At 37.4% G+C, this 13,207-nt stretch overlaps 1 protein-coding gene across 4 annotated transcripts in view; it reads left to right on the top strand.

The window, feature by feature from the left end:
* The window catches only part of nphp4 (nephronophthisis 4), a 417,576-nt gene that overhangs the window by 317,171 nt on the left and 87,198 nt on the right, over nt 1–13,207 (top strand). For 3 of the 4 annotated variants that reach the window (XM_059951738.1, XM_059951739.1, XM_059951736.1), the window contains 2 exons: nt 770–958; nt 7,656–7,828. In XM_059951738.1, coding sequence (XP_059807721.1) covers nt 770–958; nt 7,656–7,828 — 362 coding nt within the window. The remainder of the gene's footprint in view (nt 1–769; nt 959–7,655; nt 7,829–13,207) is intronic. The other variant, XM_059951740.1, reaches the window with a different exon arrangement.

Raw genomic sequence — 13,207 nt, 5'->3', positions numbered from 1 at the left:
TTTATTCACCCTACTGGATTTCAGTAGGAAATCAGTAACATTGGTGGGAGAAAATAAAAGAGCATATACAAGAATTATTTCTGCTTTTCTGATGTAATATGTTACAAAATGTAAAAAAAGTCTTTAGTAAAATAAAGCTTAATATGTAAAATAGCAAGCTTTTCAATTGTTGCATGGGCTGGGTTTGTGGCTTTTAAACTGCTGCTATTCTTACACACTGTAAATAGGCCTCAATTAATGAAAATGCAGGTGTCACTTGTGCTTTTCCAGATAAAGTGCTGTTATTATTGTTTGATTTAAAAAAAGATCTCGAGCAAGTTTTCTCCTACAAATCAATACAATATCTGAATTGTGTGAGATTTTTAAAAATTGATCTTTCCTTTTCTCACAAATGCCTATCCATTATTTGTGTTCATAGTTGTTCAAAGGGTTGCTCTTTCATGATGACTTTGTACCCAAATAAACTCCTCTCTAAAAATTAGCCTTGCATTACATGCTAATAACTGATTGTGATACTGAAACACTGCATCACTGAGATATGATTCACAGTGAATGTGTGGCTATAATCTTATTTACTGCCAGATCAGTTATAGTAGAAATAACAGTACTCCAAATTGGTTTCATGCAGATTTTTTCTAGAAACTATTTAGCTGAAGATACTTAAAAGGAGGCCTTTACCTTTCTTGGTATAATGAATTTAAATTCAAGTTCAATGCAAATAGGCACTGCCTACTTTAATACATAATGTTTTGTTGCATTTGATTCATAGGACAACTGTGACTTCAAGGGCAGCTTTGGCACAGATGCATGCATTTGGCTTCCCTGAGATCCGAGCTGACAATAATGAGCTGGCAGTAGTGATTGATTCAGATAACCTTCCAGGCATTAATCTGCAGTTGGAAGAAGCAGACCATCTTCAGTGCAACGAAATAATTCTTCAATTCCTGGCTTTCAGCAGGTAATATTTGGAGTGATAGGGAAACCAGACTAATCAATAACTATCATCTTAGGTAGAGACATTCACTGACTTTCATAACATAATTGTAAAGTACTAGTATTCCATATAATTCAATGCTTTTTTAATATCCTATCAGACAAATGTCGCATCTCTAGCCCTTGGGCCAAATGGTGAAAAATGTTCAAAGTGGTGGACTTAATGACTCAAGAGACATTTTCAAGTGACACAGCAGTAGCTAAAGAACTTAATTAATTAACCTATCATTATAAACAAAAAGCTAAATCTTTTATGGTAACCACAAAAATATCCAATTCACGAGTACTGTTCAGCAAAAGAAATATCCTGCCCTTATATAAAACTAGAAATCCTCATCAACTTTGTCAAGGTGCATTGTTTTTATCTTTGTGAATCATTCTTCTTTAGATTTCAGGTTTCACCAACAGATCTGATTGCGTTTCGCATATTGTTTATATTTTTTCTGTATCTTTCTAGTTGTTCTCATTAACTTGTTAATCATCAGGATCATCTGGGAAAACTTACCCTTGCCTGTCATCTCTGATCCGTTGCTGCCTGTCCCTCTCTTTCTTGTAACAATTCTGTTCTTTTTTTCTCTCAGTCTGGCATGTTTTTGTTTACAAAATTTTCTGGTTTTTTTTATATAAGATTTCCAGCATCTGCTGGTTATTGATTTTCAAAAACAATTAATCCAATCGTAGATTGTAGAACAGCAATCTTACTGGCTCATCACTCAGCCTTGGACCATTTGGACAACAGCAACTCCCACATCAGCCTGATTTTACTGATTTTAGCTCAGCATTCAAACCGACTTCCCCATAGTGCTTATCAACAAACTTCAAAACAACTGGGCTTCAGTACATCCCTCTGCAACTTCATCATTGACTTCTTCTCCAAGAGAGCTCAGTCAGCGTGGATCAGAAACAATATCTCCACCTTTGGGCACCGTGATAGCATAGCCGTTTGCATGATATTATTGGGGTGTTGAAGTTTGGTGTTCAATCCTGCCACCCACTTTAAGGAGTTTGTGCATCCTTCCTGTGTAATGCATGGATTTCCTCTGGGTGCTCTGGTTTCCTCCACAGTCCAAAGATGTACCAGTCTGTAGGCTACTGGTTATTGAAAGTTATCCCATGATTAGGCTAGGGTTAAATTGAAAATTATTGACAGTGCGGCCCAGAGGGCCAAAAGGGCCTATTCTGTGTTGTATCTCTAAATAAAAATTTAAACAAATTAAAAACCTTGCTACCACTCAACACAGGTGCACCTCAAGGATGTGTGCTAGCCTACCACTATACTCTCTCTACATGCATGACTATGTAGGTAGGCACAACTCAAATACCATCTATAAATTTGCCAATGACGCAACTGTTAGTGGTAGAATCTCAGATGATGTCAAAGAAAAATACAGGAGTGAGATACATTGGCTGATTGAGTGCTGTCACTTGCAAAATCAAGGAATTGATTGTGGACTTCAGGTAGGGCAAGTTAGGAGAACACACACCAGACCCTCATTAAGGAGTTAGCAGTAGAAAGGATGAGCAGCTTCAAGTTCCAGGGTGCCAATATCTCAGAGGATCTATGAACCCAACACATTGATGCAGTCATGAAGAAGGCACACCAGCAGCTCTACTCCATTAGGAGTTTGCGGAAAAGACGGGATGGTTCAAATGGCCTAATTCTGCTTTTGTGTCTTATGGTCTTATGAAGATTTGGTATGTCACCAAAGACTCCAGTAAATTTCAACAAATATACCATGGTATGGAAGCTCCAATGCAGGTAATTGAAAAAAAGCTGCAGAGAGTGGTAGACTCAGCCAGGTCAATCATGGGCAGTAGCCTCTTCACTGTTGAGGACATCTTCAAAAGGTAGTGCCTCAAGAAGACAGCATCTGTGAGTAAGAACCCTCATCATCCAGAACATGCATTCTTCAAGGGAGCCTAAAGGCACACACTCAACATTTTACGAGCAGCTTTTTTGCTCCTGCCATCAGATTTCTGAGCAGTCCATGAACCCATGTATACAAACTTTACTGTTTTTCTCTCCTACAATACTTTTTTGTTTCTTATTTTAATGTAGTAATTGTTTTGTTATGTTGTACTGCTGCTGCAAAACAACCAATGTCATCACATTTGCAATCAGTAATCTGATTCTGATTTTACAGTTTGTGAATGTTTACTATGCATAAATTGGCTACTGGATTTCCAAAATTACAGTGATTGCAGTTCAAAAGTAGATAATTTGCTGTAACTGTCTAGGAAGGCTTAAAGCCACAGAGATATTATGTTAATGCGGTTTCAGTTTAGCTTGAATCTTCAGTACAGCTTTTCAATTTCTAGAGACAAGTCTGTCATTCAAAGTTAAAGAAGGAGTTTTTAAATAAATTTTATGTATGGTTCTGATTTTATTGATACTGCACAAGCACACTAAAGCACAAATGGGCTCTTTGAGCATTCATTAAGGACCACAGCAAAATATAAAGATACCAACATGTTAGGGCTTCATCTTGTATCTTTCTGATTCAGACCCCATTATATGAAGTGGGAACAGGACTAGGTCATTCAAGTCCTTGAACAAGCTCTGTCATTAAGAATAATCATAGCTGATCCAACTTCCTTCACGCCCACATTCCAACCTTTTCCCTGTAACCCTTGAATCCCTCACTGATTAGAAATCTATCCATATCAGCCTTAAATATATACAAAGTCTGTGCCCTGTACTCTCCATAGCAGGGAGTTCCAAAGATTCATAACCCTCTGAGAGAAAAAAATAATTCCTCACTTCTGTCTTAAATGAATGTACCCTTCTTAAATGATCATCTTTCCTGGTTCTGGACACTCACCTGAGAGGAAACACCTGTTTAGCTCCTGAAGAATCATAGCCATTGTAATTACTTTGGCTATTATTCTAACTTTCAATGCCTGGAGTCCCACACTAACATTTCCTCATAGGACACTCCCTCCTTCCTCAAGTTCACCCTAGTGAAATTTCACTAAACAAATGAAATAGTATGCTTCTTAAATGAGGGAGCAATATTTATGGCAGTGATAAAGATCTGGTCTCATAAGTATCTTTTACAGCTGCACGAAGACTTCCTTACTTTTATAAAAGCATTGAAATAAGAGCTGACATTCTATTAGCCTTCCCTACTACCTGCTGTACCTGTATACCAGGTATCTCTCTTTCCTGCGTGAGCATTTGCTAATCTCTCTGTGCTGTAGTTTTCTTTGTTAAACTAATATTGTGTTCTGCCTTCCTAAATGAATAACTTCACATTTTCTCCATTTAATAACTTTTTGTCTACTCACTTAACTTATCAATGTCTGTCTGTAAACAGGATCCTTTTTGTAACTCAGTTTCCCACATATTTTTGTGTGGCCCACAGATTTGGCATACATGTTTTTTTGATTTCCTCCAACTCAATAATATATTGTAAAAAGTAGCAATGCCTGCACCTCATTGGGTACAGTTTGTCAACCTGTTAATGACCTATTTGTTTCCCGCCTCTTTGGAAATTGCCTCTCAATGTCAAATACATCCACACCATAGGCTCTTACCTTGGTATTGAAAGCAATGTAATCCTCAGAGACTAGCATTTCTTTCTGAATCGAAGGAAAATATCTCCAGTTTGCAGATAATTATGAGATCTATTTGTGTCAAGAGCTAACATGCTGTTTCTGTTGCATTGATAAAAATGGTTTTCCCTACGAAAAATTTCTTGCTCATTATTAATTGATGCTTAGTAGAGAAGTGGAAGCTACATGAACATTTAAATCTCCATCACTTAAATCAGCCATAAAACATATTGAATATTATTCTCTTCAGTTATTGGCTTCAATTTATTTATTTATTTTGTTATTGATTTGATACACAGTTTAAGATATTTTTGAAGAAAATAAAATGTAGTTACTTCAATGTTGTATATACAACAGACTTGATTCAGTGTTGGTATTTATACTTAGTGTTATAGGGGTTATAATGCACATTCTTGGTCGAGAACTTCATTCAGGTAACTCCAAGTGAAATAGTGCTGAACAACTGAAAATTGCCCTAACCCTGAGTAGAGCAATTTGCAAGCTTTTCTGGAAATCCAGCTGCTGACTTTTCAGTGAAATTTCATTCAATGTAGCACTTTTTCAGTATGATCAGTTAAGCAGTACACTTTTTTTTTCTCTGTAGTTTGTTTTTCCTTAACTTTGTTGGTCTGAAAATTGACAGTTCATATTTACTCATGGAACAGCCAGCCTTTACTTAAGGGGAATGTATGTGATAGTGTGCAGACCAAAAAAATTCCGGTTAGCCTTTACTTTAAGTTCTGACGGACACAGAAGGGAAAATAGACAGATTATCTGAGATAGTTCAGTTCTTGGATAGTTTGATGGAGGCACTATGGTAGTGTAGCAGTTAGCGCAATCAGTTTATGGCTCCAGCAATCACTGTTCAGAGTTTGATTCCCAATGCTACCTGTAAGGGGTTTGTACATTCTCTCCATGAATGTGTGGACCTTCTCTGTGTATTCCGATTTCCTTCCACATGTGAGTTGTTGGCATGCTCTGTTGGAACCGGAAATATGGTGCCACTTTGGACTGTATTGTTCATTGGTGTAAAACAATACATTTCACCGTATGTTTTGATAAACATGTGAAAAGTAAAGCTAATCTTCTCTTGTTCCTTTTTTCATCTGCCACTAATTGTCCAAATTTAAGGTAATAGTTTAACAGAAACATCTGATCTGTAACCTGTCATAGACAATCCCTTTGTGCTTTCCGCCTTTTCCATCCTGCAACTTAAAATAAGATGTTTTCTCACCTCTCCAGTTCTGATCAGTAGTCATTGACTTGAAACATTGAAGTATCTCTTTGCTGGATGCTGCAACACCAGCTGAGTCCCGTTTTCTGTTTTTGTTACATATCGTATGAACACTGCATCCCCAGAAACCATGTTAATTTAAGGGCCAGCACTCAAGCTACATTTTTGACTCATTAAAATCTGTGACCTATTATAACAAATCCAGTGTTATCTGTTGAGATTCAGGGTGGTTAGGTTAGATTAGTTTATTGTCATAGATACCAGCACGCAATGAAATTCCTTGTTTATGCGAAGCTCGTAGTGTAAATAGTATACACGATAATAAAAAGCACAACAATAAATACAAGAATGAGCACAAAACAGAATGGTACATCGATTGCAGTGCATTCTGAAGTAGAGCAAAAACATAAATGAATTGACAATGACAAAGAAAGGTAGAGTTTAGCTTCCATCATTCAGAATCATTTCAGGATGCTATCATTGATCAGTGCCATATTTCATTTTGCTGATCATTGCTGCATTATTGTGTTCACCATATGTAAGGAAGAAACATGTTCTTTATTCAACTTCCAGCGGCAAGTGATTCAAGCATGTCATTCATAACTGAAACCCTCCCTCTAGCAGCAGCAGATGACAGCTCTGGATGGTTTTGTGGCCCTGCCATCCCCCCAGTACAGGGAACTGTGGGCACCGTTTTTATTTTCTTTGGTATTCTAATGTCACAGTAATTGCATTCCGTTTGTGGATTAGATTTGTGTGTTCATTTTGTGATTCAAAGAGTAAGATATATACTGCTCAACAAAGCACAGAAAAGATTTCAGCACTTCCCCTTTGAGTAACGACCATAATTCTTGACTCTGAATTTCTCATAGCTTTACTAATGTTGATAAAAATTTATTCAAAAAGTTTAAAAGGTAAAGTCTATTGCATGTTTTATTTCTCTCTTTTCTCATTTTCTGTTGTCACACAAATGATGGTTGTTGAAGATCTTTATAAATATTTTTTTTGCTAGATTTCAGAATCAGTCTCTCCTCATGTCCATGTTTAAGCAGTTAATTCAAAGCTTGTATTTCAATTGCATTTGATGAGTGTTCTTCAAACATAAACTTGAATCTCTAATAACAAACTCATAAATATTGAAGGAATGAAATGAACTGAAGAGCTCACTTGAAGCTTTTTGGTTGAGAGCTGTTCTGATGCATTTTCTCATTAAATGCATATGTGTTCCCCAAACCTAAAAAACATATTCTATATATTAGTCATTGTTAGAGGATAGATCTTGTCAAGAGAATTATGTGCACTAACTTTCAATGAAGTATTTGCATGAAGTTGAGGAATTGAGATCTGTAGAAAGGTTCAAAAACCTTGAATGTGAAGGGTGAGTTGTTTTCTGGCCTTGTCAACTGATCAAAGGTGATTTCCAGTCTGCGACATCCAAAGAGACAAATATGATATTAGTTTTCAGCAGAAGACATTTAATAAAGTAAGACATATAGCTGGGAATATGTTTATCCCCCAATCTGAGCACCAATGAGTTTGTCTTGAACTGTCTTTCCTTGTGAAGCCCCACAAACCTTAATGATAACATGCATTGGGTTTGACACTTAATGAAATGGGTATTTGTCTCTTTTGGACCATAGAAACTGACAGGAAAAGGCAAATAGAACAGAAGACAAATAACTTCCCTTGCTCAGATCTAATGATACTTATATATTTCCATTGTCTTTGGCACTTCTCATGCAAAATGGTTGTTTTCAAGTTAATCAATTAATGTACAGAATGAATGGAGGATAACTATTGTAAGTGTGCAGGAGACTGCAACTCGAGGAATACTGTGACATAATAAGCTTTTAGAGATTTGGTATTTTTTCAGGCTACCTCCAGAAAGTAATCATCCAAGATCAGTCTACTTCACCTTTCAGTTTTATCGCTTTCCACCAGTAACAACACAGCAGCTGCAGCTCATGAAGATGAAAGGAAAGGGATCATCAAACTCCATGCCATTCATCCTTGTACCCTTAAGTAAAAATGGGATTGGTAATATCGGTGAGTACTGCAAAATGTCTTCAGCATTGTTGTAAAAAAGCCACTCAGTACATCCACGCCAGCATTTTGCTTCTCATGACACTAATTTCTTGACTAGCATGAATAAATATTGTTCTGTTTTTTTCCTCTCACATGTTCTCATTTAGCTTATTTTTTAAATGTATCAATAGTTTACAACTTAGCTGTACTTTATAGGAGAAAGTTTTATATTCTACACACCAGAATGGCAGAAATAAAACAAGCTGAAGTGCCATGTATGGACCTGAATTTCAATTTTCTCTGATGCATATTTACAGTAATAATATTAGAATACAGAATATAACTTAATTAAGTGACTAACAAAAATCATGACATTATTAGTCAGAGTGAAAAGATGAAACCTGTTCTTACTGGATGATGATTTATTTAAAATTCTTTGCTAAAGGGAAGTACTTTTATTGATAAATTAGATATAATCAGGAATTCATTGACCAAGAATGGTGGAATCAAAATCGTCAGAAGAAAAACGAATAGACAGTTGTGTAAGAATAATTTTTGGGGATACAGGAAAATAATAGGTTAATGGGACTGACAAGATTGTAGGAGCTAGTATAGATTCCATGAGCTAAAATAATCCCTTTCTGAGCCTTAATACCTAGTGATTCTATATTGAAGTGTTTCCTAACACAAGAATTTGGAGAAGAACTAGGCCTCTCACTGTTATTCATCATGATTGATATGCTATTCAGCTCTGCTTTCCTGCACTATTCCCATATCAGCATCCTATCAGTCTTGCTTTTTGAATGTACCTCTTACAAAACTCTGGAATTTAGATAATTTTTTTGACAAATCGTCAGTTCATTTACTTTCTCATTCTAGATCATCCTTAATTTTCTCATACACCCAGAAGCTTTTGTGTGTCTTTTTTACTGAAGTCTAATAAAGTCCTCTGCCTCTTGATTATTTCACATTATAAATTATCCTGAAGAGGGTCATATATTACATTAGATAAAGGGGATGCAGTGGATGTTGTATATTTGAACTTTCAGAAGGCCTTTGACAAGGTGCCACACATGAGCTGCTTATCAGGTTGAGAGCTCATGTTACTACAGGAGATTTACTAACATGGTTAGAGCATTGGCAGTTTGGTAGGAAGCAGTGAGTGGGAATAAAAGGATCCTTTTCTGGTAGGCTGCCAGTGACTAATGGTGTTCCGCAGGGGACCACTTCTTTTTATACAATATATAAATGATTTAGATTATGAAATAGTTGGCTTTGTTGCCAAGTTTGCAGATGATATGAAAATTGGTGATGGGGCAGGTAGTGTTGAAGGAAACAGATAGGATGCAGTTGGTCCTAGACAGATAAGGAGAATGGGCAAGAAAGCAGCAAATGAAAAAAAATGCTTCAAAATGCATTGTCATAAACTTTGGTAGTAGAAATAAATGTACGTACTAATTTCTTGACTGGGAGAAAATCCAGAAATCTGAAGGTTAACTTGCAGGTTGAGTCAGTGGTGAGGAAGGAAAATGCCATGTTAGCATTCATTTCAAGAGGTCTAGAATACAGGAGCAAGGATGTGATGCTGCGGCTTTATAAGGCACTGGTGCGGTCTCACTTTGAGTATTGTAAACAGTTTTGAGCCCCTCATCTTAGAAAAGATGAGCTGGCATTGGAGAACATCCTTAGGAGGTTCACAAGGATGGTTCCAGGAATGAAAGGGTTATCATATGAGGAATGTTTGATGGCTCTGGGTCTACTCACTGGAATTCAGAAGGATGAGGGGGGGATCTCATTGAAACCTTTTGAATGTTGAAAGGCCTAGACAGAGTAGATGTGGAAAGGATGGTAAAGTCTAGGACAAGAGGTCACAGCTTCAGGATAGAGGGGCGCCCTTTCAAAACAGAGATACAGAGAAATTTCTTTAGCCAAAGGGTGGTGAATTTGTGGAATTGTTGCCACATGCAGCTATGGGGGCCAGGTTGTTGGGTGTATTTAAAGCAGCGATTGATAGCTTCTTGATTGGGTATGGTATCAAAGGTTACGGGGAGAAGGCTGAGAATTGCAGTTGAGGAGGAGACAAAAAAAAGTATCAGCCATGACTGAATGGCGGAGCAGATTCGATGGGCCAGATGGCCTAATTCTGCTCCTATGTCTTGTGGTCTTATGGTCTAGTCATTTCTACATACCTATGGCAAAGCTTTGGTCCATTATTATAACTGTTCTTATTCTACTCTGCCTTTTTGAATATCTAGTTTGTTGGTCCTTCTTTGTTGGTCCTTCCTCAGGCCTGCTGTTATCTTAGGCGACTTTATGAGTCTTTACCTTTAATTTAGTACTCCCTATAATTCCTCTTCTCAATCACTGACAGATCAGTTTTCCTTGTGGGTTTTTGTGCCTGAAAGGTTTTTTTTTGTAATTCGTGGATTATTTCTTTAAATTTTAACCATTGCTATCCATTGCCTTTGACAACAAAATTGTCAATCAATATTTCCTCATTGCACAAAACAAAATCCAACCCTTTGAGATTTCTCAACATTCTGATCTAAGGAAGAATCGTATATGCAGTACATGAAGACATCTTCCTCTTCATGACAGCAGATTTGATTATTGTGTCTACATGTAGGTTAAAGTCTCTAATGATTACTCTGTTCAAAGACACCTCCAATTTCCTGATGGGCCACACTATGACTGCTTGGTGGTATATAAATAATCCTCATCATTGCTTTCTAGCCTTTGCTATTTGCCTGTGGAAGAAAGCTGACTGACAGAAATAGAAAAATTGCAGTATGATCATTAACATCCTACATTGTATGCTTGAAGTAAAGAATAGCATTTGATTAAGCTTTGAATCTGATCTGTATACCTGGACCTTTGCATCTTTGGTCCACTGCAGTTTCCATTTTTTCATTCTTTAGCAAAGTCCCTTCTCTTTAGGTTTTATATTTGCCTGAATGGAAATCAATTTGTTCTAATAATGCTCTTGATTTATTTGTGTCTCTTAGCAGTGTTATACTTACATTTATGCTGATTACAGTAATGCACATCTCTGCCATACTTATGTCCTTGACAAGCTTGAACCTGCTGTATTCTTGATTCATTTGCTAAGTCATTGATAAAAGCAGTGAATAGGTCAGGGGTTCCCATCCTACCATTCATGGATCCTTTGATTAAAGTTAGGGGGTCCATGGCATAAAAAAATGTTGGGAACCCCTTGAATAGGTGATGCTCTGATGATGTCATATCCTGACAACCAGTGTATCTGTTCATTATACCTCTATTTCTTCATATTTACTAATATTATAATCCTATTCCCACATTAGCTTGGTGTGTTTTCATGCTTCTGTCCACATTGCTTATGATGTCCCCTGTCGTTGTACTGTTGGCAACTGAGTATTTCTGTTTCATCTTCTAATTTTGTATATTTGATGAATGGTTAAGGCCCTAAACTCAGGTCCTTGATACTCACCACAAGTTGAAGAATTAACCCATTATCCCCATTCTGATTCTTTTGGCCAGTCAATTTTCTGTTTGCCTTCAATTGCACAACAGATAACTGGATATTATATACTGAACAAATTGAACAGTATCTTGAAAGAAATTAAATAGCCAGTGAAAAGCGAGTGAGAGTTTTGCCGAATGCGTGGGTTTAAAGCCATACCGTGTGCTTAGAAGTTTTACTGCTCCAATCAAACCAGCTGAAATCAGCTCTGCTGATATCATGAAAATTATATCATGATTACATTTAGAACCAAAACCATTGTTGATTGCATGATGCTTTAGATTTCAGGAGCAGAATCAAAAGGGAGTCAATTTCACTGTAATTGGCTGAATTGAAGAGATTGTCTAAGAATTGTCAGTTCAGTGATGGGCTTAATGATGTACAGAGAAATTGTTTAGTTTCTGGAATCGTACAAGAAAGCATTCAAAAATGTCTTCTAAATGAAAGAAATCTCATGTTTTAAAGAGCAATTGAAATTGTTGCATCACTAAAAACAGCAAACAGAGGCCTAATTGAGTAGCAGTCAAGAATGAGAGTGAGTGTGAACAAAATGACAATGTCTCAACAGAAGTATGGCTGACTGAACAAAATGTGTACTGTTGTGGCAGGGGCTCACAGACCAATGCAGATTTAAAGGTAAAATTTGCATAAAATACAACAATGTAGGACACATACAAAGAGCATGGCAGGCAGGCAAAAATAAATGGACTGCATGGGGAGAGAAAAAGATAAAAAGCCAAGTTGCAGCCTAAAAAAGAGCACCAACGTGCATGCTGTTGATGAAAAATCTGATGGTGATGAGAGTGACACACAAGTCTGCATGGCCTTGAATTTTACTGTGTGAAAACTGACAAGAGACAAGCAACATGGCTTAAACCAGAAGTGAATGGCATATTAATTAAAATGAAATTGGACACTAGCTCAGCTGTTGTTTCAGTCATTCCATGAAATGAGTTTCAATGGCATTTCAAAGAAGCTGAACTGAGGCCTGCAGGTATCCAACTAAGAGCTTATACTTAGAAGGTAACTCCTGTGGGAATGACATTCATAGCAGTGAAATAGAGTAACCAACAAGTCTCATCAGGCTTGTATGTGGTCAAAACAGGAAGGCCAGCATTGGGGGGCTGCGATTGGCTGAGACAACTACAACTTGACTGGAGATCGTTGTATCATTTGCATGCCACCTCTCCTGCGAGAGTCAACTGAAAGCATACTAAGGAAGCAACTGGATGATGCCACAGCCGTGCTCAAGAATGGCTTTGGAAAACTCAAACGTATCAAAGGTAAAATAGCATTAAATGAAAGCTTTACAAAACCTGTCTGGTTCCCTATATGATCCTTGATAAAGTAGTCAGGTAACTAGATATAATAGAGGTTGAAGGAATTCTTTCCAAGATTGAGTGGAGCCCATGGGCAATGCCAGTAGACCTAGTAGCAAAATGAATTGGTCTGTCAGGCTCTGTGGTGATTTTATAGTCACCATCTATCCAGTACTGAAAGTAGATTAATACCCTTTGCCCAGGATAGAGGATATCTTTCTGGGGTAAAACACTTCAGCAAACTGGACTTACCTGAGGCCTACCTACAGATAAAGATGGAAGAAGAGTCCAAAATGAGTCTCGCCAGAAGCACTCACAAAGGGCTTTATCATGATCAGAGGCTTATATTTGGAGTGGTATCTGCACCTGCACTCTGGCAGAAAGCTATGGACCAACTGCAGCAAGGCTGTCCAGGCACTCAGTATTACCGATTGTTAGCGGTAAGGATGACAAAGAACATCTCCAAAATCTCAAGACAGGGTTAAAAAGATTAGAAGATTCCCAAGAGTCTCTACTACAGCCATGCACACTGTTCATGTTTGTGAAGACTGGTGTTCCAGAATGGCCCAAAACATTGAC

The sequence above is a fragment of the Hypanus sabinus genome, chromosome 27, assembly GCF_030144855.1.
Source record: "Hypanus sabinus isolate sHypSab1 chromosome 27, sHypSab1.hap1, whole genome shotgun sequence".
NCBI lineage: Eukaryota > Metazoa > Chordata > Chondrichthyes > Myliobatiformes > Dasyatidae > Hypanus > Hypanus sabinus.
The sequence above is the reverse complement of the archived record's forward strand: the minus strand, read 5'-3'. Positions and strand labels throughout refer to the sequence as shown.